At 44.4% G+C, this 24,457-nt stretch overlaps 1 protein-coding gene across 1 annotated transcript in view; it reads left to right on the plus strand.

The window, feature by feature from the left end:
* SFMBT2 (Scm-like with four mbt domains 2) overlaps positions 1-24,457 on the plus strand; it is a 100,921-nt gene that overhangs the window by 44,334 nt on the left and 32,130 nt on the right. Inside the window, exons 6-9 of the mRNA XM_010581012.1 lie at positions 3,191-3,288; positions 14,953-15,054; positions 15,716-15,863; positions 21,031-21,113. Coding sequence (XP_010579314.1) covers positions 3,191-3,288; positions 14,953-15,054; positions 15,716-15,863; positions 21,031-21,113 — 431 coding nt within the window. The remainder of the gene's footprint in view (positions 1-3,190; positions 3,289-14,952; positions 15,055-15,715; positions 15,864-21,030; positions 21,114-24,457) is intronic.

Below are 24,457 nucleotides of genomic sequence, written 5' to 3' on the forward strand. Positions count from 1 at the left end.
AATTTCCTGAGGACCTCAGGCCAGGAGAGTGTACCAGGGACACATCCTTGCCTGCTTACATCCTTCCAAGTGACTTCTGTAGTAAATAGGATATGGACTAGAAAGACCTTTGTTATATGAAAGACCTAGTGTGGACCTTCTTAGGAAAGAGCGGGAGTCTGTGGGCAGTATGTTGGTTTTTTACACATCAGGGATTAGATTCACCTGTCGTAGTGTAGGCATCAAAAAGACAGTTCAGTATGAGCTATTGCTTTCTCTTTATGGTCAGTGGAGAAAAGGGGATGCTTAAGACGTGTAACATAGGTCAGATGAAATGACAGCTTCATAAGCCTATTTTTTCCACTCAGGGGGGGTTGAAAGCAATGAACAGACCTGGTTGTCTAACTTTTGAACATCTGAAGCCAGTTAAGGTGACTCCTTAATCGATAACAGGAACAGCCTTAGACCGTATATCAAAGCTGTTATGAATCTCCTCCGAAGAGATGCGGAGGACACGCAGCTCCTCCCCAAATCAGGCTGCGTGTTCAGTTGCTATCAAATGTGGATGTTCAGTTATACATCAGTTCTGCAGGTTGTGACAGTGCTTTGCCTACCCTTGACTTGGATGCTGCATATGAACCTTCAGTTTTATTTCCCTTTGTGTCTGGGCTGTGATTTTTTCGTGTTGATCCACCTCTGGGACCTGCCAGGTTGGGCTTCACCTTGCACAGCAGTTTGAGGTCAGTCTTTCAAGAAGCAGAGCATCTCATATAAAGGAGATCCCATGGATCCAAATGCCTACAGTATTTTGGATGGAGAGGTCTCTTCTCTGAAGCCATCCACATCCTAGCACCCACTTCACGTACAAGAGTGTGCAAGAGGGTCTTTAGGAAATAGCATCCTGCCTGTCTTCTCCAAATGGCAACTTCCAGGGACTTGTGAGCCCTTTTAACTGAGGCAAAGGGGTCATAGCTTATTTTTTTCCCTCAGATGTATATCTGAATCCAAAAGAAACCTCCTTGCTAGTGCAAATTGGCACAGGCTGCTTGACACAGAGCCATTGATGGTCTTGCCTCGACTGCTTATGGAGGAAGAGATCGTCTCGTTTTATGTTACTTTCTGTTTAAAGACAAATTGGCAGTCATTTTAATTGCTCACTCCTTGTTAACCTAAATACAAATTGACACAGTACACTTTGTTCAATTACCTGCAACCCTATCACTTAAACAAAATGCTTTATGCTCTTTTAACCGTGCGATTTAGTGTCCATATACTTGACAGCATAAGCGAGCTGCCACTAATTAATGCGCATGATATTGCTTGCTGGTTATTGAAACCATTGGAGTTGTCTTTATCTCTCGAATTTTGTTGACACTGCCCAAAGAAGTTGCTGCTTGTTTTCACTGATTTTGGGCAAAATTGCCTAAAATGCCACTTTCTTCTTCTTTCCTATGCTTCGCTGCCGTCATAGTAGAAAGCGAGGGTCTGTTTTCAGCTTGCTCTGTCCAGGGAGCGTTCAGCAGCATTTTCCAAAGCTGAGACTTCTTGTTAGTTGAAACAACAGGCTGGCTGCAGCTTGGGGCAAAATCATATTGTATTGAGTATTTCTCTGTTTGGCATCATTTAAACCAAAAAGGAAGAAACAAGTTGAGTCGTTTCCCTCCCTGCGCTTCAAGCCGATCAGAGCTTCTGCAAGTAAGGGAGAGCTGGAGCAACAAGGCTATAAAATAATGAACAATTAGGTAAAGAGTGCACTTATTAACACTTGTGGCCACTGCACATGCTGTAAACAAAGACTTGAAATGTATATTCCCATTAATAAGCAGACAGTTGAGGAATTAAAAATATCACCCTGAAAGGTTAACATTTCCCTTTAAGTGTGTTTAAATTCATATGCATATCCTTGATGTCTGTTCTGAAGTAGCGAGGTTTGATATAGTGGAAGTATAAATACATCCACTTCCAGTGAGTGATTCTGCAAATCCTATTTTGATAAGGTCTTAAATCTGTTGAGATGAGAGCATAAAATTCTCTTGTACTGTCAGTGCTAGGTGAAAACAGTGCTTGCCAGTTCCTTTTTTATACATATTTTTTATTTCCTCCTTCGGAATTGTAAGATACAGCAGTAAATCTTTGCTAGCTAGTAAATATATATCGTTATTAGATGTACAGAATTTAAATGCAAATTGGGCCAAATTGAACTGTGATGTAAGCGCGTGAAGCCAAACCGACAAAAGCTTCACACTGTTCACTTCATATCAAGGTTCAAGTTTATTATTGAGTAAATGTTCATTTCCATTTTAATAATTGTTGCAATCCATCTACCTATCTTGTCTCTTTAAGACCTTGATATGAATGTTCTGCAATAGCTTGTTATGTGCAGGATAACAATATGTTTTCTAGGGCAGAAGTAAATCCAATATAATGTTCTTCATCATAGTATTGTTTCCTACATTGTTTCCTGTGATGATTCATAGGCGTTTCACTGCACTGAACCATAAAGGGCTTGTTAATAGAATGATTTAATAATATTAAACCTATTTAAAGAAACTCACTGAAAGCAATGTGAATCTGCACAAAGATTTTGCCTACAAGTATAATTATGAAAATTTGTAAGTGTAAATCTTTGAATTGGTGTGATACTCTGGTTTGAGTGTGGTACCAAAAAACAGGTCTGGATAGAGATCTAGCTGAAATGTTCCTTCCCACACTTACCCCCAACCACCGCAAAAAACCCCCAGTGCTACAATAAAAAAACCCCACAAAACAAACTTTCCAATGAACAGAAGCCTTGGTAAAGATATTTCTGGTTTTGTTCAAATATAACTAATATCGGCTGAAGACCTGAGGCTCCTCAAACTGGAAACATCAGGTATTTTGAGAATTGAAAATCAAAGGGAGAGTTTTTGTTATTTTCAAGTAATGAGATAGTACAATTCTCATTTCTTCAGCAGAAAATGAAGGACATGCATTTTTCTGGGTTTTACTCCAGGATATAAAACACAATCTTCCTGAAATGTGCCCCTGCTAGTTGCTTTTGTGTTGAATTTATCCACGCTGTACAGCTTGGAATATACACACTATTCATTTCACTTGTACTATCCATTTTTATGACATAGGAACTTAAGTCTTTCAAAAATGTTTGATCCCCAAACAGTCACCTCTTGGTTTTGTTGTGTTTTTTTTGTTGTTGTTGTTGTCATTGCTTTAGATATCTATTCTCTGAAGAGTATATCTGAGTGGAAATGCGCTCTGGAAAAATCCCTTAATGATGCAGCAAATTTTCCTCTTCCAATGGAAGTGTTCAAGGTAAAAGATACACATTTTTCCTTCACTTACAGAACCTGCAATGAATAAATATCATGCAGTGTTTAGCAGTTTATGTTAAACTTTTGCAGGAAAGGCTGTTGCTCTAATACATCACCATGAAAGGTCGCAAGTGAGATGTTTGTATAAAATGCAGTTTTATGTGTGGACTTTCCATTCTGAGAGCGGACTTCTTGCAGTCAGTATTTTTCGAGGGGCTGGGGGTGATCGGCACTGATTTCTCCAACGTTATTTTTAACCTGTCTTATTCTGTTAGACCTGTGCAAAGGCGGTGTATACAACCGTGAAATTGTAAGGCTACGAGTATGAAAGTTGACATGAGCTGGACAGATTTCAGTGAGCCTTGCACCAAAATTTTCATCTGATCACAAGCCACAAGGCAGAGAAACCTTCTTCAGGGACCTGTAGTGGAAGTGGGAGATAATTTTGCTCCCACATCTTTTTTTTTTTTTTTTTTTTTTTTTTTTTTCTCCCTCTGGTTTTTAATAGTTAGAGATGTGCTTCAGCCCTGAGGCACCGGCTTTAATTTCCCATCCAGATCTGCACTGCTATTAATCATGACGGCTCCAGATAATCCTGATTTCTAGCTGTGCCCGTCTGGTTTCAAACAGTTACATCCCTGCTGCGGTGTGATGGGCAGCGCGGGTGCAAGAGGATGCTCGAGGAGGTATATTGAAGCACAGCGGTGCCCTGCTGTCTCCAGTGTCACCTCCTGCTTGGGGACCTGGTGGACCACGGTGTCCTCCCCACCACCCTTCCTGGCTCGTCCAACCATCCTGGGGACCCTCTGGGTTCCTTCCCTGCCCTTAAGCAACATTGCACTGGGACACCCCAAAACACCCAAGCAGTTGGTGCGGTTCACATGTAGACGTGGCAGTTAGGGACGTGGTTTAGCGGTGGACTTGGCAGCGTTAGGTTTACGGTTGGACTCGATGGTCTTAAAGATCTTTTCCAACCGAAATGATTCTATGGTAACTGGAAGAAGGCAGTCATCGTGTCCCATCCTGGGTGGCGTGCCACGAAACCCCGGTGCCACCTTCACCCTTTCTGCAGGGATGTGCTGGCTGGCGGCTTCCCACGAGGAATCCAGGCTCCTCGCCCAGCTGAGATGCACTTAAATTAGCAACATCAATTTGGGACCGCTTTGCTAATGGCCCAGGCAGCGGCTCATTTGCTTGCAATGTGAAAGCTCGGCTAGGCTGGGAGAAGTGGGAAGATTTGCGCGTTGGCTTTCGGCACGAGCGTGGGTTTGAGAAGCCCCATGTTGTGATGGGAGTGGCGCACGGAGGGTTTTGATTCTCTGCCATTTATTTCGTACAACGCTTCAACCCGCCAACTCTATTAAAGTTTGCATTTGCAGTTTCGAGATCAAAAATGCATTGTGTGGGGCAGGGATTAAATCACAATAGGGAATGCCTAATGTGTAAATTTTATTCCTGTCTATATGAAAGAGTGAAGAATGTTTCTGATGAGGGTCATAAAACATCCTTTTTTGAAAAAAGTTTATAACTAACAGCTGTTTTTCTGCCTCTTCTCAGCATGCCAGACTTATACCCACTTATTTTAATTATTGCACGAGGGTCATAAATTTAAATTCAGCAAATCCCAGTTGCTGTGCCATGTGGTTGGAGCTTGCAAAGATATTCCTCTTAGAAGACCATGCAAGACATTGGAATGCTTGAATGGCTCAAGAGGAGAGTTACTTTGGGGCCAAATGGGACAAAAAGGCAAGATTAGGTCAATAGGGCTTCTTTATTTATAATGTGAAAGCTGAGCACAAAGTGAGCTGAATTCAGTGTTTGGTGTTATCTAAGCCCCTGGTTCTGGGAAGACAGGAGGCTGAGTGAATTATTTGTGCATGGGCATCACTTTATTCTGCCTGTTCAGGGTGAATCAACCCCATCTTGTGCCTCTTAATTAAGGAGAAAAATATGAGAGCTTGTCTGTGCCTACGAGCATGTCTTCCTGTAGTAATGACTTAAATATGAGTTAAGGAAAGGCTTTAGGAGACTATATGAGAGTACACTTGTCTGATCTTACAAGATAAACCAATATTTATGTGTGGGACCTTCAAGGATAATCCCAGAACCCAGCAAAAAGTGTAGAATCCAAAGGAGTTTGTCTTTTTTTTTTTTTTTTTTTTGTTTTAATTTTTTTTTGCAAACCCAGCGCAGAAGTAATGTCTCTAGATGGTGCCTGGGGCTCCGTGCTACTGTAACTGTCATGTGTTAGATGAGATATAAAACACAGGGTTTGACAGCTGGCAACTGTTAAAGATCTTCTGGAAAGCTGGAAATGTTTACTTTGGCGGACATGGTAAACTGCACACCAAGCAATTATATTCCGCATTTTCCCCATTTCCCTACAGAAATCCATCACTGAGGAGAGTGTGTGTGCTCGCTGTACAGACGTGAGCGGTCCCTACGGTGAGCACGTGCACATTTGGCTGGATTACCGCTTAAATTACTGTTGTCCTTTGAGCTGTGGATGACCGTGGGCAGTGTCACTGGTTTGCCATCAAACTGGTCCCAGGTGGTGGTGCTGGGAAAGCAGATTTGCATTTGTAGCGCGAGAAGTGGCTCCTCTTATGGGTCTATCAGCCCGTTGTTGGTGTTGGTGGTGATGCTCTTTGGTTTTGGTGTAATAGGGTTAGGTTCTGCCTGAGACCTCATAAGCCGTGGATTTGAGCCTGAATTATCAACTCTCAGAAGTGTGGCAGAGCTGAACTTGCCTGTGGGAGTCTTTGGCAGCAGTTCGAAAAATCCTTTGCAAAAGCGCAGCCCTGATCCCCTCTTGGCATCCAAGGAGAGGGCACCATCCATCAGACCACATGAGCTGGTGGGAAAAATCAGGGAGAAGGCTGCAAACAGGATCTTCTTTTTTTCTGGTACTATTTTACAGTTGGCCATATGTTGAAAGTGTTTGTAAAACGCTTTAGGATCCTTTGAGAAGGAAAGTGATGTTCAACTGCCAGAAAATGCTGCTATTATATAGCTACTAAACATAGTGTTTTGCAAACTGCACATCCTGGAATAAGTTTTTTCTTCACAAAAGCTTTTTGCAACACACCCGCTATTTTGTCGTTCTGTTCTTTTCAGAAAACATGTTGATCCTTAAAGAAAACTACATGCAGACAGGATTTTCAAGGGTGTTTGAATGGTTTAGGAGCACAAATCCTTCCGTAAGACCACAACCCAAGGAGCTGTGTCCTTTGCTGTTTCTGCTCTGATTTCAGGGTGCTATAGTGATTCCTCATGCTTGGCTGGGTACCGGTCATAAATGATGGCTTGGGCTTCAGAGGACACTTGAGAAGATGGCCAGAGCTTTGGGTATGAATAAGGGTGGTCATACTGTTACCACGGCCTGATTTCAAGTTAAGTGTGACAATTTCAGCTGTTCCCTTCACCAGCAGCATTGGTGGTGCTCTCTAAGAGAGAGCCTTGCATCAGGAAACCAGACTCCAAACACAGCACCTTCTAGCCCTAATGCTTATGAATCAATGCATTTTGTAGAGTTAAAGCCCTGCTTACCCTTAGCTTGGGTAAGATGAGTGCTGGACACAGATCATGAGATTTAGTTTCCTAGAGAGAGGCAGATAGCATCCTGGGGATCTTCTCTGACATCCCATTATGCTTCCCCTGGTCTTCTGTGCCCTGTCTGTGGGTCCCGCGCAGATGTTGTGGATCCTCAGGTGTCTTTCAGCTCACAGATGCCTCTGGGCAACTAAATCCTACCCAGGATTTGGGGTACTCGTCATCTTTCCATAGATGTTGCATATGGGCATCCTATTCCCAATTTCCTCCGATTGCTGTAAAGTGGGTCCTGATGACTGGCCTGGATGGAGCTGTCACCAGTCACATCCCTAACCCAAACTCTGTTAAACTACTTGAAAAGCACAGACACTTAAGAGGGAGAGGTGTTATCTAAGACAGGCGGCAGTTCCTGATGTATAGCCTTTGGTCCCATTCCTCTTGTCTCCACCCTCTGGTCCTCCTTTCCTAAAGTTGGTGGTTTTTTCCAACTTGAAACTGTTCTCTCTCTGGCAAAAAAAGCTCTACACTATGCCCAGCCCAGTGTGCCCCTGTTTCTAACTGGAGCTTTTTGGTATTTCCTGTAATCAGTAATAGTATTAATTAACAGTAAGACTAATGACATGGAAGGAATCAGTTGGGACAAATCTCTGCTAAGGAGAGTGATGGCAAGAGCAGCCCCCAAGAGCTGCCATCATCCAGGCAAGAGCTGCTCCCTGAAATTCAGGATGGAGTGGTGGTTCTAGTTCTACACTGAAAAGTATGAAGATAAATATTAAACAGGACTCTTTCTCCCCCTCTAAAATTTAATTTTTCCATCAGATGAATTGTGCGTTTTAATTACAAGAGTAAGATGGACTATTTCTCCAAGACACTGATTTTTTTCAAAAAGGAGGACAACATCTCTCAAAAGTTAATAAACCCTTTGGGTGTTTTAGGGTGTCTTCTTCCATTATTTGGTATGCTGGAGGAGTTTAAGTGTAAAATAGAGACACTGAAGGGTTCCTTTCTGCTCAGAGGCAATCCTGACCTGGCTATACGAATAGACTGGGAAGTCCAACAGGGTTTTTCTGTCTTCAGCTCCCCTAATAGATGGGCACGTGCTGAAGCAGTAGCTTACAACGAACACGCTTTTGGTTTCACTTGGAAGCCAAGTCCCAACATACGCAATCCCCAGCTCCTTCGTGCGCTGATGGCTTGGCTGGCCCTCGCCGCGCACGCTGTGCTTTAATAACCCGCGAGTCGCCATGTTGTTTGCAGGCTGCCAGATTATTTATACTCCCATCTGTTCTTCCCCATCCGTAGCACTCGCCAGCCCTCCTCCCTGACTGCTATTTGCCTGGCTGGGAGACGTGCACGGCGTCCCGACCCCTCTGTCGTTGGGCTGCCTTTTGACCCACTCCTGTCTCAGCTCATTAAAGCCATTTATCTTTGTAAGACCTAACAACCATCGTTAGGGGGTGTGCCGCAAAGGGCCTTATAAACGTAGCTGCCTTCACGGCTCTTGGGAGCGAGGATGTCTCCGATATCGAAGGTGCCACTCGGGCGAGATGGAGCCTGGCGGTACCTCTGCGGACCAGGGAAAAGTTCTGACCTCTCTGCAGCTCCCTCCCGACCATGGGTTTTGCAAGGAGGCAGGCGAGGAGAGCAATCCAAGGAGGTGAACGGAGCCAAGCCCCGTCTGAAACGCCCCGAGGGTCTGTTTGGCAGCACTGTACGAAAGTCAGGGTTGGAAGAGAAATGCTGGAGATGGTTCAAGCAAAGCAGACGGGCTGAGCGGGAACCGGGTCCCTCAGCCTTCCTTGTCCCTCTGGCTGTACGTTTAGCACGTGTGGTTTTCTTCTCCATTACATCCCGGTGTCTCTCAGGATGGTGAGAAGTTAGGAAAAGGACCTGATCCAGTGTGCTTACTGCATCCAGGCTCGGCGTCAGGGAGTTTGGGCATGACAACCGGAGCTCTTGCCTCCCGCATCCTTGGGCATGGCAGTGTTTTCCACTGACGGGGGTTAATGTGCACCTACAACCGGAGTCTGCTCCCAGGTAGGACCCGGGTGGGTGACACCTAAAAGTCATCCATCTAAAGACGGATGATTTTTCTCAAAGAAAGCAAAAGCCAGCTCTGGTCCGTAGCTGTTTTGCAGGGTGGTTGCAGCCCATGGCGTGCACTGAATTTGTTCTGATCCTCTCTCCTCTAACAAATTCCCATTGATTTCTCAATAACGATCTGAGGGCAGACTCAGTCCAAGCAAGTGCCTGTGAGGACTCGGTCGCTATTCACAGCTGAGGTACTTATTTAGGGGTGTGAAAAGAGACACCGATGGTTTCACTTGGAGCACTTAAGTAGGTGTTCCCACCTGTGTTTTCCTTTCCACTTGACTTTCCCACCTGTGAAATGGGACCCCATGCGTGTGACAAAACCAGGATTCATTAGCGAACACTTGTGGAGCAGCGTGGCAGTCCGGAATGCCGTAAGACATTAAAAAACCCGACCCAAACACAATCCCCCGCTGCCCCAAGTGGATGCATCTCTCCGCCTTTTACCTCTGCTGCCCGTGCTTCCACCGCCCAGGCACATCGAAGCAGGCGCTGCGTAGGAGGGGATCTTTGCCCTAATGCCATCTGCGGCGGGCCGAGCCATACGGAGAAGGTGTATTTGGATTTAGACCGGCTACTCTGCAATGTTGCTGTTTCTATGGTAACTATTTTTTATTCAACAAGAGGGGCTTAAAAATCTGTAGGGCTAAATTTGATCCTAGGCAGAAGCATCTGCAGTTTTTAAGGGGCTCTTCAGTAGGTGCAGCTCATAGCTGGCTCTCGTGCTCATTACTTCAGGGTCATGGTATCTCTAAAGCCTCCTTCCCAGCACCCTTTCCTCTTCATCCCACCCCACAGCTCTCCATTTTGGTCTTCCAGTGACTGCACTTGTCAAACCGAGGGACAATTTGCTCGTGTTGTGTCTTACCGGGGGATTTCTGTCTCCCTGCAGAGAGTGTGTCTTTAGGGAAAATTGCTCTGTGTTTAGCAAAGGAAGTTGATGAATCGCAAACAAGACTGATTCATCTGCAAATAATGCAAAGGATTGCATTTGGGAGGGTTTCTTTCTTTATTTTTTTTTTTCTCAATTAAAAAACAAATGCCAGATTCCTGCAGAGGCAGTTTAACCACTGCTATTACTGTGTTTGTGACTGGTTACCACACATGAGCTTTGTGATTAAAATTAGGCTATTAGAAGCAGCCAGTTTCTTGGAGAATTAGAGAAAACACTGGGGGAAGCAATTTCTTTGAAAACAAAAACTGAATCAAATAATATGGTTCCAATCATACCAGATGGGGCCCACTTCTTCTGTGCCTTTTAGTAGGGTAAACCAGGAGAGATGTGACTGAAGGCAGTAGCATTTCACACTGTTACAGTTGGTGAGGATTAAAAGAGGCTCAGGTCAATCATTTATTAAGTGCTCAGTGTTTCTAATCAGCCTCTCAACTTTGCAACTTTTCAGCATTCATACTTAATTCTGAATTTTGCACAAAGCTGCGGTCTTACAGTGGTGTGAATCTGACTGTCCTGGACCAAAAGAGCCCTGACTTCTAGAGTATTTGAAAATTAGAGTTCAAATTACAGCCTCTTCCTCTTATCCTATACACTGTGTAAGCTGCTGGGTTTAAAATGAGATGACTCCGGTGTTCTGTCTTGAGCAGAATGGGCTGAAAATGAACATTTCACAATCCGAAGGTGAAGCCCTTCCTTGGGTTTGTGGACACAGTTAGAGCAACCGGCGCATAGTACGGCTTCCCTGAACGTCACGGGCAAAAGCAGCTTATCCAAGTCCCCCTGCTCTATCTGCATTACCCAGTGCACTGTAAAATTACCTGAGCTCCACTCTTGTGACATGGGAAAATTTGAGTTTGTTTACACTTACATGACCTTTGCTGAGTAGAAATACTCAGAAGCCAGATTTAGCAAGGTGTTTAGGTACCAGAAAGGGCAAATGACTATGATGATTTTGAAGTATATCTTTTTGAGTTCAAGACCTAAAGCCAATGCTTAGTAACTTTATTATTAGGACTTGAGCATGTCATCCACACAGGTACTTCCCTAAAGCCTGTCTGCATCCTTAAGAATCTGAATACTTTTCTAAGTATGTTTGTGGATCTCTTTTGGAATGACATTTAGGCTCCCAAGTCACCTGACATTTTTGAAACCTGCACTGCTTGTTAGCTATGAAGGAGAAAATTATGCAGCTATCTCAGTACCTAAAGAAGAGGGTTGGGAATTAGGAGCCCGGTTCTCCTCCTAGCACTGTTGCTGACTTGTTATTTGACCTTCAGACGCTCCAGCTTTCAGCCCTGCAGGTGATGCTGGTTGCAGTGAGCTGTTGCAAAGCCCATCAGTATTTTTGCAGGAGGGTTGCAGAAGTAACGTGCGGTAGGAAGGTAAAGATGATGCAGATGCATACCAAAGCAGGGCTGCGGGTCACAGCCTGTGCATGCTGGCAAATTTGCAAATGCATACTGCTCTAAAAGCAGGAGTGTAGGGCTGAGTTTGATTGCTTTTTGGGGTTTGTAGTGAGAGCTGTGACAGCCCTGGCTTTTGCCAATGGATTTGGCTGTAAGTGACAGACGTTCGGTGGAGGGTTATGCAATTTTCCATTCGTTACCCGTGAGCACCGTCGCAGCCTGTAATCCATCATGTTAGAGTTTGTGACCCTTTGAATAAGCGACTGTGGTGCTCGTGCCACGTTAATTCATTGTACTTTCTGTGGCATGATTTTTCACTTTGCTGTAAGGGACTCTTCTGCACCCTTGTTGATTGTCGATCCAGCTTACTTGACTAGTCTCCAGCTGTCAGAGGGTATTTCCATTGCCCACTCAGGGGTTGTGAACCCTGGGACAGGCAATCTGCTGGTGTAAATCCGTGTGGTCAGTGGGAAGCACTGACTGCCAGCAGGAGTAAAGGTTCACCATGCACGAGGCTATAAAACGCTCCAACTGGTCAAAAAATATTCTGCCTGTTCGTCTCCATTTCAAAGAAAATGGAAACTCACTTGGAGAAGTTGCTAGAAAATAATGGCTGGTGACATCCTCATAGGTGGCTTTGAACGCCGTGAAATAGCGGTAATGGGTCAGATTCTGCCACCCATAATCATTTCAGGCATTTCTTTTGCTCGGCTGCAGAGCCTGGCGGGGACCAGGGGAAAGTCTCACCCCTCCAGTCCTCTTGTAGCTGCTTTTATTAAACAGGCGTCTTTCCTGTCAGTGTGAATAAAAGGAGTAGAGAGCAGTTCATTATCCAGTGTATCACTTTGAGTCTAATACTAATTAAAAGCTTTGCCTTCACTTCTGTGGAACCTATTCTTAGAAATTATGTAAATTAATTGGAGTTTTGAAGAGGAGCATATGCCAAATCCTAAGTAATTCCCTGCTGGCTGAGGCAACTCCAGCACTGGAACTGGAGAACGGCATCAGGATCTTTTTTTCCTTTTGTGGCTGCAAAAATCTAGGGCTGCTTCAGTAAATTTTGATGCTTCTCTTTAGCAAATATATGAGAGACATCAAATATCCAGACCCTGACCATTTGCAAGAGAGGTACAATATAAAGGCTTTTTCTCCATGAAAGCTTTTCCATCTCAAAAATGACATTTAACACAGACAAGCTTTTTACTTCTGCAGCCCTTCTCCAAACAAATGTATGTTCCTGCTTCAAAGAGGATTTTGACCCTCAAAAGGGAGAAGTACCCGAGATCCCATGAACTCCCCTTGCAAATTCACTCTTGCTATTAATTTAATGGAGAAGATATTTACATGCTATGCTGAATGAGAAGGGAGGTTTGATCCTAAGGGACGTAGCGCGTGGTGAAAAGAGGATATACTTTTGAAGCAAAATAGCTCTAAATGTTATTAGCTTTTTTTTTTTCCCCTACCTGATTATTTTTCCCTTTGAAAAAGGCCAAAACAAATAGAAGGAGAAGAACCAAAGAAATGGATACAAATAAAAGTGAGAAGCAATATGGTTTGGTCTCGATGTATTTTGGTCTCAATCAACAAATCACTTAAAGTTGATGAAACTACTTGCATGTTTAAAGATAAACATGATTAAGTACTTTGGTGGATCTTGGCTTATTATGTATTGAAGCTGGATACGAGAGTGAATTGAATCCTGGAACTTTTGATGGGAAGATGCTGCAGCGTAAGCTTACTTCCAGGCGCACATTTTGCAAAGTCGCCTTTTCTTTACAACCTCACCCGAAGGATTAAGAGCCGCTGGGTGTGGATCCTCATGCAGGAGGAGGCAGCCCTCCAGTCCAGATGTTTTTTGCCTTTGGAGATTTGAAGTTCAGTGCTGGCAAGGTCTGATTTTTGCAGCTATCATCTTTTCCCAGCTGAAACCTTTTCAGTAGTAAAGGGGGAAATTTTGATAACCTGTTTGTCCGATGCATCCCTTGTATTAGGCAACCTCTATGTACAAGGAGCCAGATTCTCTTCCCTTGTTCAGACTTTTATTCAGTGAAACGTTCTCTGTGTAAAGCTGCTAGAAATGGGTCTCCTGTCTCTCTGGGGCTTTAGTGATATGGAAGCGACTGCCAGAAAGCACACGTATGGCTGATGGTTATGCTATACTGCAGGATGCTCACACTCCTGAACGTCTGCTCCTTCCTCAGCCATTAGTTCATTGCGCTCTAGGCCATTATTGCTAAATCTTCCTCAGTTTCCCTATCTGTATATGCTTCTGCTGTGAGTCTAAATCCAGTAAGATTTTTTTTGACTGCTTTTTGGTTCTCACAGAACAGGCTCCATAACATTGCAGGTTGGTAAGATGAAGACAACTCATTTAGCCGTGGTTGGAGCTTGTAAAAATCTGTGTCTCTAATGGCACCAGGAATGTAAGATCCCAAAATAGAAGTTGTTAAGTCTACAAGTGAAGACAGTTCTTGGGAAGAGAAAGCACAATGACATACAACTTTGGATCAATAGAAAATCTTTTCAGAACAAGAATACAACATGTAGCAAGGAATGTAGATGGGAATGACATTGCTAACCACTTACTAGATAGCAAGCTCTCTGCATGTATTTTGGAGCCGTCTGTATGTGTGCATTAAATATAAAACCATCTCTTTTTATGCTTGTATTGGCTAATGCACAGACTGTTTAGAAATACTGCACGACATTTTTATTGAATGAACACAAAATATGATCTTTACTCTGGAATTAGGATGCCAGCTCGTACACCTATTAGACAGGGGTCATGAGGGATGGATTCATTTGATAGATGTTAAACACTAAACTGGTGGCAAACCAGGGAGTTGAACCTGGGTTGCTTCTGAGTTTCAGGACTGCATCCTGCTGCCATCCCCAAAGCTGCTGGGTGCAACCCTCTGGGTGCAGCCCTTTGGATGCAGCCAGGTTTGATCCCAGGTGGAAGTGTTGCAGTGGGCATATACTTGAACACCGTTGCACGTTTTCCCACCATGTTCTCGTTGCCCACGTTTTTGGTCCGAGTTCATTGTCTGGGCTTTTGTCCACCTTTAGTCTCCCGGCTGGAGCAAAGACCTTTCTATCTTGCAGCACATGGAAACCAGCCCAGGTCCTTATATTGGTGCCCTGCAGAATCTGGACATCCATCAGGGTCAGTTAGGGCCATCCTGAGCTGTTTGCATACATGCTGTGCATTACCCTGGGGGATGTCAGGTTGAATCTTGACACCTTCAGTTGCTATTAGATGGTAGCGGGTGTCAGAGGTGAAGAGGCTCTACCCAGGGGAGATTTTCAAGTATTTGTTTCTCAGACAGCTCCTCGTTTTGGTGAGCACGATCTTGTTGACCAAGGTCAAGTTAGATGCTGCTGCTGAGATGGACACACATTGTCCTTTAGGTAGGATGGGCTTGGTGCTGCAGACCTGTCCTCTAGGAGTGAGGCTGTCCCTTCTCTTTCTGTGGTTGGGTTAGCCTGAAAATAAGGTAAGACCAGGAGTGCCCAGTTGGAGCTGGGGGTCTATCTGGTAATTGGCTAAGTGACAAAATCCGTATGGACACATTTCAAATAGATTTCCAAATGTATCGGCCCTTCCTTGGTGGACGGCGCTGGCATGCCATGTGTTCCTCTTTCCCATCTCTTCCCACAGGACCATGCTGATTTGCGAAACCACTTCTTCACTGTGGGGATGAAGCTGGAGGCGGTGAATATGAGGGAGCCGTTTCATATCTGTCCTGCATCAGTGACCAAGGTGAGCTCCCAGAAAGAACGGATGAAAAGAGCCGGAGCCTCTTACTGATTTCCACCAAATTTAGGAAAACTCAAGAGCGGTACTTAATTGGCTGGAGAACACATTAAGAAATATGTTTAAAGTCCATGGATGTTCCTAAGTAATGAATTGTTTGTTTCCTACGAACATCACCAGCTGACTGTATGCACTTAGATCCAATGGGGATGAGTATGTCCATCTACCACTTCCATGTAAAAAACAAAAGGATCCCTCTTTTACCTCGGTCTCCCATCCATGCATAGGTATTTTCCCTGCACATCTGGGAAACCTTTTGAAATAAAACAGCTGGGTGGAGGTGGCAGCTGGATATTTAATCCGCACTCTCAAAGGCAAGAGAGAGGAAGGCTCTGGGGTCTCCAGGATCGCTTCCAGTCCCTGCTCAGCTATAGGCACACTGGGTAACCTTGAACCCCAGCACTTTCCCTTGCCTCAGTTTACCTGTCTCTCAAACTTGGGCCTTAATCTCTTTGGTAGAAACACTTTGATGAAAAGTGTTAGGTGAGAGCGGGTTATTTTCAGGAGTAGTTTGATTCTAGGGCCTGGCTGTTTCAGCTTTCCACGTTACCTAATGTTATAGCAAATTTAACTTCTGATTTTGTTTTCTTCTTTTTTAACCCCTTAGGTTTTTAACAATCATTATTTACAAGTGACCATTGATGACTTGAGACCTGAACCCAGCAAAATCTCAATGCTTTGCCATGCGGATTCCTTAGGGATCTTGCCAATACAGTGGTGCCTTAAAAACGGAGTCAATCTCACACCTCCCAAGGGTTCGTATTCCTTCTCGGTGATTTGCAAGTTTCCTCTGAAGGAAGTTTGCTTGTTGTTGATCGCCTTTAAAACCACGATGCTGTTCACAGCAGATCATCACCCTAAGTATCTCAAGCCAGAGTGGCTCTCTTGAGTCGCTGGGGCTGTTCTGGCTCATACCAGCTCATGGACATCTCTGCAAACGTGTCTTGCTGGCGGATTGATGTCCGTGTGCTTTGTAGTCTGAAGCAGGCTGCACCGAAGCCTAGTGAATTCCTGTGAAATGCATCTTCGCGATGCTTTGTGCATGTAGAGAGCAAAAGGAGCATTAAAAGTCGTATCATGCTAGAGGCAAACCAGGCATCTCCCTGTAGTATCCACCTTGGTACAACGCTGAGGCCAAGCAAAGCTCCTAAATCTCAATGCCTAAACTAAACTCACAGCTGCCTGCCCAGGAGTGTGTAGGCATTTCCTTAGCTGTCTCAAAAAAACCCAGGTGAGGGCAAATTGCGAGCAGCGTACAGGTCAGAGCCAGGGGAAACAGCCTCCAGCCCTGCTATTACCCAACTTTGTAGCAGCGCAGTTAATTACTTGCAATTTCAGACAACCACCTGCAGTGCCCTAGCAATATTTCTTTGCTTGCAAAATGTGTTGGTTCTCTGGAATTTTAGATTTTTGAAGCTGGCTGGAATGTTGACCCTTTGCCAAAATTTGGTGTTCTTGGGAGAAAAAGAAATGCCTCCGAAAAAAAAAAAAAAATCCCACTAAGTTTTGCACATGCAGATTTGTCTTAATTTTGGAAAAAGTATGCTGCTGCCAAGCCCAGGGAAGCGAAGAGTTATTCCCTACCAGATTCAGAGTCCTGTTATGTATATCCAGAATGTCTCTTCAGCACATGTGATTTGAAATTCCCACCAAAGTCCTGGAGTCCTGTGCGTGCAGCTGCGTACGGTGCATCCATAATTAGTCTCTTGCTTTTACTGAAATAAACGTGCTGTCTGGATGTTTTAGCTCCCTCCTGCTTAAATCCAGGTGTAATGATAATGTCTGTGTAAGCGCTCACTGATATTGGCCAGAAAAGTTGCTAAAAATGAAAGTAAATGGAATGTTTTGGTTTTTTTCATCCCAAATTCTCATGCAGCTTCCCCCAGGCCAGCTAATTAACTAAAGTAGACCATAGGCCAAACATGTCCCTTTACAGGGTCATGGCCTAATAATTTCCAATCCATACAAAGCCTGTCTGAGGAGGTGTTTTACAGGTCAAGTGCATGCAGACTCTCTTTTAAATGCCAGCATTTTTAGAAGTGGCTGTAGCATCCATCATATGGGTATTTCTCAACTTGGCCAGTAAAGTCTAAGGGGCAAGTAATTATCTGGTGTGATGCCTGATGACTGGGGTTCACCTGGGCTCCTGGGAAAGTGTAGAAAGTCTTCCCTCATTCTGCTGATGAAAATAGTTTGCTTTCTGCTGTCAGATCAGAAATTGTGGGGGGAAGCTATTAAAAAGGTATAAAAGAAGTGGCAGATAGATGCATGCTATATATTGCCATGTTTGTTACATTGTTTATGAGGGCTGCATGCCCAAACTGTGTTTTAGGACCTTTGGTGTCAAAAAACTCTTCCATTGGCAGATACGCTGTTTGAGTCACTAAAATATAATCAGATATTAGAATGATTTCTTTAAAAGAAAAAACCAAAAACCCACAACAAAACCCCACAAACCACCAAAAAAGAAAGCACAGGGAAAGTGAAAAGCATCCAAACTCCCACTGAGGGAGCCAGTCTTCTCTGAGCAGAATAATACCAGCTTTGGATAAAGAAATAACCAGAAGTGATACGAGTGGGCTGCAATGCTGCGAAAGCGAGGAAGGCTGTGGTGTGAGCTGGCTGCTAATGAGCAGGTCTGCAGGGGGAAGAAATCCCACCATTTCCACCCAAATCACTGGACAGTTCTGCCTTCCTTGGGGTGTCTAGAATTGCCCTTTCTCACACCAGATTTGACCAGCCTTCCGCTTCCCAGCGCTCATGCATTCCCAGCCAACATCATCCTTAACAGAGGATATGTTGACCATTTGTATTGTTGTCCAAATGGCTCTCCTTGTTGAAAGGCAAGACGTTCCCGTGGAGCGAAAGCTGAAAATGGAAGAAGTCCTTTTTGGTTTTGTGAAAACGATTTCTTTGCTGTATTCTGGGCTTGGGTTTTTTGGTTAATTTTTGGTTGACAAGGAGGTTTTCAGATTTTAAAATTACCTGATATTATTTCATCAAAACAGTGTGCCAGGTTGGGGCATTTGGGTTCAGAGTCCTTTATTTGCCTGATACCCATTTTCTGGCCTTTTTGCCTGTCAGGTCTTTGTTGAAGCCAAACACACAGTAGATGAGTCATGAACAGGAGGTGCAAACATTTGCTACTAGAAATAGAGCACAGTATTTTCCTGTACGGTGCCAAAAATGAATACCCATTTACTGCTGCTGTATAAACATTGAACAAGCGCTGTTTATATTTATTAGAGCTGGATTTATAGACCACTTCCCTTTAGAGTAACAACCATTGTTCCTTTTTATGAGCTATTAAGAGGGGGAAAAACACTTCAGTAGCGCTCCTGGTTGTAAGGCTTACTAAGGAAATGCCACTTCCAAAACCTCCAGTACATTTGTATTGTTATATTTGCTTCTGATTAGACAGCTGAGCTCTTCCATGCTGAGAGTTGAGATGGCAAACACAATGAGGTTTTACATGTTTGAGGAGCAGCAGTTGAATCACGCAAGCAAAGCTTTGAATGTTATTACTTGGGCTGAGCCTTAAAGGATAATGGTATATGAATGCTAATGGAGGTGTTGGGTACGTGGTAGCTCCCCATCTGCTGAGGGAGGTAGCTTATATCGTGATGCTCCACGCTCCCAGCCATACACAGGCTTATTGGAAGCCAGTTCCTGAGTATGCTCCTCTTGGAGTCATCCTCGTCGGGCTGCTGAAGTGAGTTATGGCAAACTCTCTAACTGCCGTCCCAGGTTTCGTTCCTGCTAAAGTCTACGGCAAAAGATTTCAGTGGTGCGGGGCCAAGCCAACGGGTGGTTGTGCGGTGACAACACACTCAAGTTTTTATACCTCACTGAAACCTTGTCCATGTGCCTTTTCCATCCACTCTGCCAAGATTTTGCATAGCTTGCAGTTAAGATTCCAAACCTGTCCGTGAGGGGCTTAAATCGGAGATGAGAACGTGCGGGGTGCGGGCAGGTTTTTGGGTCTCTGAAGGCAACGTCCTCTGGCAGCTGGGGTGGACCCCGGGTGGTTTAACGTAGACAACTGCGCTGTGGCGGTCCCCACCTCAGCCCATCACCCTGGCTCCTTCTGGAGTTGGTGGAGAGGGACTTTTCGCGGGGCAATTCTGTGCCTTCTGCAGGAGGACAGACAGATCACCTCTAGATCTGCCTGGTTTTCCACGGACCCTTTAGGGAACCCGGGGTGACAGGCGCAGTTGTAGGCATCTCCACTGCAAACATCCGTATGCGATCAGAGGAATCCTGTTCCGATGCGATGTGCACTTCTCCTGTTTTCCATTTCATTTTATGAAGCTGAGAAGTACCTGGCAAACAAATAACTGGAGAGAAAAAAGGAGATAGAGGAGATACGGGAAGAGAATGCTGTTGCAGAAATTGGTTGTTAAAAAACAGTGCAAGGATTTTTTTTTTGTATGAAAAATGAACATTCTGTAAAAGTAATTGCCCTTTTTTACTTCTTTGTGCATGTTTATTTCTAGCTTTCCAATTATTATGCACTTTCATGCCCCACAGAGACAGGCATCTTAGCTCAAGGCTTTATCTCATTAATTTGTTTGTCGTGTATGCAATTATTAGGATTAGAAGTTCATCTTATCCCAGACACTTGCATCTTAGCTGGATCCTTGGGACTTTATTTTCAAAATTTTTACCTCCTTTTTTGGATCTGGGTGACTGATAGGTGACTGCACTCAGTAGTCTAGTCCTTTCTTGCCTACAAAAAAATGTCACAATTTTCATTTTCATAAATGATTCATTCCTATCTGATCTTGAGTGTCCCTTTTTGACTATCAATGAAAAAGGCATTAAGGGATGCTCTGTGAAATGAGGCCAGCCTGAGATGCCAGGAAGGGAGATTGAGGGGAGAATTTGGCCTTTAAGTGACTCCTGAAACTTTCCAGTGTGAGCAGTTCTGCAATAGTGTTATTAGAGTATCAACAATATCGTCACCGGGCCCTCGAAAGGATTAGCAGTCTTTGGTTTCAAGCATTGTGAAAATATAGACTGAGGCAGACAAAAAAAAAAAAAACCCAAAAGCAAATAAAAAACCTCCTCTCTGTCCCAAGAGTTTATTGCCTAAATAGCCGTGTAAGAAGAATGGATGAGCAGAGGTCTGTTTTGTCTCTCTGTGATGGGACTGTTTGAGAGATGCTTATATAAATCAATTTTTTTCCTAGAACCAGAGGCTGAACGGATCACCCAGTTGCTGAGACTTTAGTCTGGGAGCTGGGAAATCTGCATTCATTTTCCTCCTCTGCTCTGGAATTCTATAAAACCTTGGATAACATTCTCACTGTGGTGGGATTCAGCTCACGTACACTGAGCTGCTGGGAAGTCACTCGAGGGTATCAATGAATATATCAATGATATATTGATATATCAAGGAAGAGAGAGGAGAATTTATCTCATGCTTTGAAAGAGAGGATGGATCAGCTTCTGGTTGTGCTGGTCCTCTCCCTGTCTGCTGCTGAGGGACCCTTGATGTCCAGTTCCATAACCCCATCTTTTAGATAGCTAAAGGAAGGAGAAAGGAGTCGATGGCTAGCCCCACCTGGAAATTGGGGACAGTAGCACTCCTTGGTAGTTCTAGGTTTTTTAAAGCCTGGGAGATGCTCACAGGAAAGGGAAAATAAGGAAAATATATGTTTTATTACTTTTTAATGAAGACCTGGAGTGTTCGAAGTGAAACGCAGAAGGTGTGTGAGTGGGGGCTGGAGAAGCATTGGCTTTGGCTCTCGTGGTGTATAAACAGGCATCCGGAGAACTTGCCTGCTGATAGTGTGCAGTTCACCGAGGTGGGATGGGATGCTGAAACACAACTGGTCGTCTGCTTGGGGCCCATTTCGTGCTCTCTGTCTCTGGTGTGACGTGGTGGCTGATGGCACTTGCTGTTTTGTCATCCTGCAGGTTACTCTGGCCAGGACTTTGACTGGGCAGACTACCAGAAGCAGTGTGGAGCGGAGGCAGCGCCTCACCTGTGCTTTAGAAACGTAAGTTCTCTTTTTGCCTTTGTGTCGCTCCTCTTGATCCATGTGAAACGAAATAGCTTGCACGGAAAAACTGCAGCAAGGCTTTGGGAGATTCCCCCAGACCACCATGAGTCTGTCTGAGGAAGGAAGCTGGAGACATGTTTCAGGTCTCCATCCCTAAAAAAGAGAAAAAGTCTTACTCTTATCTTTATCTGATTCATTTAGATTTCCTGCTCTTCATCTCCTCTCTGATTTTGTACAGCACCTAGCACAAGAAGGTTCTCGGCTGATCATTGCAAGTAATTCAAGTGCTATTAAAAGAAAATAAACTAGGTAAAAAAAATTGCATGGTATCATCTGGCCCTTTTCATATTTTGGGTGTTTTCTCTGGTTCCCGGGGAGATACATTTAACCAAACCAAATGCGTTTAAAAGCTACAATTGAAACTGTTGAGCTCAGACTGTGAGAAGTGATTAACCTGCATGGATGCTCTGGTCTTTGGGACAGTTCATGTGCTTTCTTGATAAGCAACAGTGATGTGAGAGGGAGCAGCACATCATTACGCTGGAGGCCATCAACATTCAGAGCTTTTGAAATAGTCTTTTCTGGCAATGACAGTCTGTCATGGCTTGATCCGACAGATATTCATCACTTGGTGAAAGGCAGATGTAGCCTTCTGCCTTTTCCAATAACCTGGTGCTCTTCTTCCTGCTCCCATCAGCTGATGGAAGTTGAGATCCCATCGATAACCGAAAACGTGGTGGTACCTAAAAAGACCGCAGAAGGGCTTGCAAAATAAAGTGGTGTTGTGAACGGTGGACAAGCAGATTCCTCCAGAAGTTACACAGCCTTTCGCTGTACTCAGAAGTCACAAGACTGGGGGACAAGGTGTTTGTGAAAAGCAGAATGGAGACGGTCTCACAAGACACCAGCCATGGTTTTGCATTGCCTTCCCCATCTGTGGTGGCCCAAGGGCAGCCTGGCTTGGAACAGACCTTTGATGGTGAATTGATGAATTTGAACACTTTTTGTTAATAAATTTGGAGGACCTGTATCATCAACAGAGTTTGACCTGGGAATCAAATCCGAGTTAGGATTTCTTTGCCCCGTTTATTGTGCCATCCCATGCAAAACCCTCTGCTTCGAGGGACTTTAAGCGAAGATTTCTGAAAGCACTGAGGGAAGCTGGACAATGCTGCATCGCACCAATAGAGTGGAACAATTGTCGCATTTCTTCTCTTCTGCAAGCACCTCTCCCTTTTCTTTATATCTCTTTTTGTTTTGTCAAGTAACGGATCTATGCTCTCAATGCTGGTGTCTTGAGAATAGTTTCTGCGTAATATGCTCCAAAGATTAAATCAGGTCTAAGCACTTTTTTTTTTCCTTTGTTTTAAGGAAACACATTCATCGGATGAACATGTGTCTGTTATTCTTTCACTCTCGATAACACAGTTCTCTGCAGAGAGATGTAATTTTGCTGTTGTCTCTTACACAACCTCCCTGGCAGGTCGGTCCATTTGTTTCGTGGCTGTGAGCGGCTCTTTGATAGAAGCTGTATTGCAAGCACATCTTCCACCTAGCGCAGCCGGACGTGGTGCTGGAAGTGGATATGCTGTAACTGTTTCCCTGGGGGGGATATTTAACGAGGAGAGGCAGTTATGAAATGGATTGACATGACCAAATGCTTAGTAAAATAAACTCCCAGCTAACTGTTTTGCCATTGATTCTGTATAAATTAGCCTCCAGCACCGAATTGCAATGAAAGGAACCGGTGTGATGATAAATGATGTTTCCTTGTTAGGCAACATAAAAGCCATTTAAACAAACTCACCCTGCTTTTCTGCAGTCCTGGCCACTGGCAGCTTTTACATGGTGAGACTGATCTGTGTGCTGAGCAAGGCTTGTGACGGTCCAAGCAATGTTAGAGAGTAGCAGCACTTTCCTGGAAGGCCTCTTGATGGGGGGAAAAAAAAAAAAAAATCAGATCTAGAAGTTTTTAGTCTCACAAAGAGCTCCCAGTGATTGTTCAAGGTGAAGTGCCTGTGGTGCTGGGTGCTGTACAAATAGCAGAAGGGGTGAATTTGAGTCTGGCTTTCAGCTGCTGCATGAGAGATTGGTGTCATTTTGAGTCAGTGACAATTATAACCCATCTTAATTATTATTAGCCAAAATCTCAGCCAAGAGGGGGAACCTTTTTGTGGTGGTGTGTGCAGAGAGATGCAAGCATTCAGAGCTGATGTGTTGTGGAAGGGGTGGGACAGGTGGGAGGAAAATGCAAGAAAAAGAAGCCGTGGCATGGCCATAGGTATTTCATTAGTCTGTTTTCGGGAATAGTGGTGGTGGGGATATTGGGAAGGGACTGACCTTAAGTGAAGGAAGAGAGGACACTGGAAGGGACAGAGGGTAAGGATGAAAGCAGGTGAAGAGTAGCTTGAGGCTCGGCTCGTGGGGAAGGTTTTGGAGAGGTCGTAGGGTCTTGAGATCCCTCTGCAGTTGGGATCACCTGCAATGACTACAAACAGGAGCTGTGGTTTGTTACGTTAGGGCTGAGCCATCCTGGGACTGGTCAGGAGCCTGCTGCTATCACATGGCCAGGCCAGCCTCAGGCTGAAGCAGTTTGCCCAGGTATATATTAGCCTACAGTGGTGGTACCTGAATGATTTGAACTGCAGCTTCTCTCAGGCTCCCAAACTCTTAGTACAACGGGGGATGCTGCATTCTCGCAAGCTCGTGACCCCACATTTTGGTCCTGTGTTTCTTGCTTGGGGTGATGACCGCTCATTTGGGGATCATTGCTGTAATATCTGACCTGGCTTTGCCTTCAGTGGAGAAGAGTGGGAGGGCAGCGGGGGCCTCAGATAACCCACCTTGCCTGAGACCAGAGAAACTTCTTCCCACATTTAGTTGCCCAGGCTGACTGAGTCTGGAGAAATTTGAGTAACTGATTCAAGTATGTTTTTCTTCATGGAGTATTTTAAGCTTAAGGTACAAGGTCCTTCTCTGTAGACTTCAGGTACATTAGTTCATCAGTTGCAGGTGGGTGTAGATGGAGCCAGCTGTGTTTACTGCTACAGCAGTACCTTAAATACAGCACCAAAGCAAATAACCCATGAAAGACCTGTTTCTTTGGTGCTGTATTTAAGGTACTGCTGTAGCAGTAAACACAGCTGGCTCCATCTACACCCACCTGCAACTGATGAACTAATGTACCTGAAGTCTACAGAGAAGGACCTTGTACCTTAAGCTTAAAATACTCCATGAAGAAAAACATACTTGAATCAGTTACTCAAATTTCTCCAGACTCAGTCAGCCTGGGCAACTAAATGTGGGAAGAAGTTTCTCTGGTCTCAGGCAAGGTGGGTTAT

Source organism: Haliaeetus leucocephalus, unplaced genomic scaffold (assembly GCF_000737465.1).
Source record: "Haliaeetus leucocephalus isolate CR32 unplaced genomic scaffold, Haliaeetus_leucocephalus-4.0 Scaffold751, whole genome shotgun sequence".
Taxonomy (NCBI): domain Eukaryota; kingdom Metazoa; phylum Chordata; class Aves; order Accipitriformes; family Accipitridae; genus Haliaeetus; species Haliaeetus leucocephalus.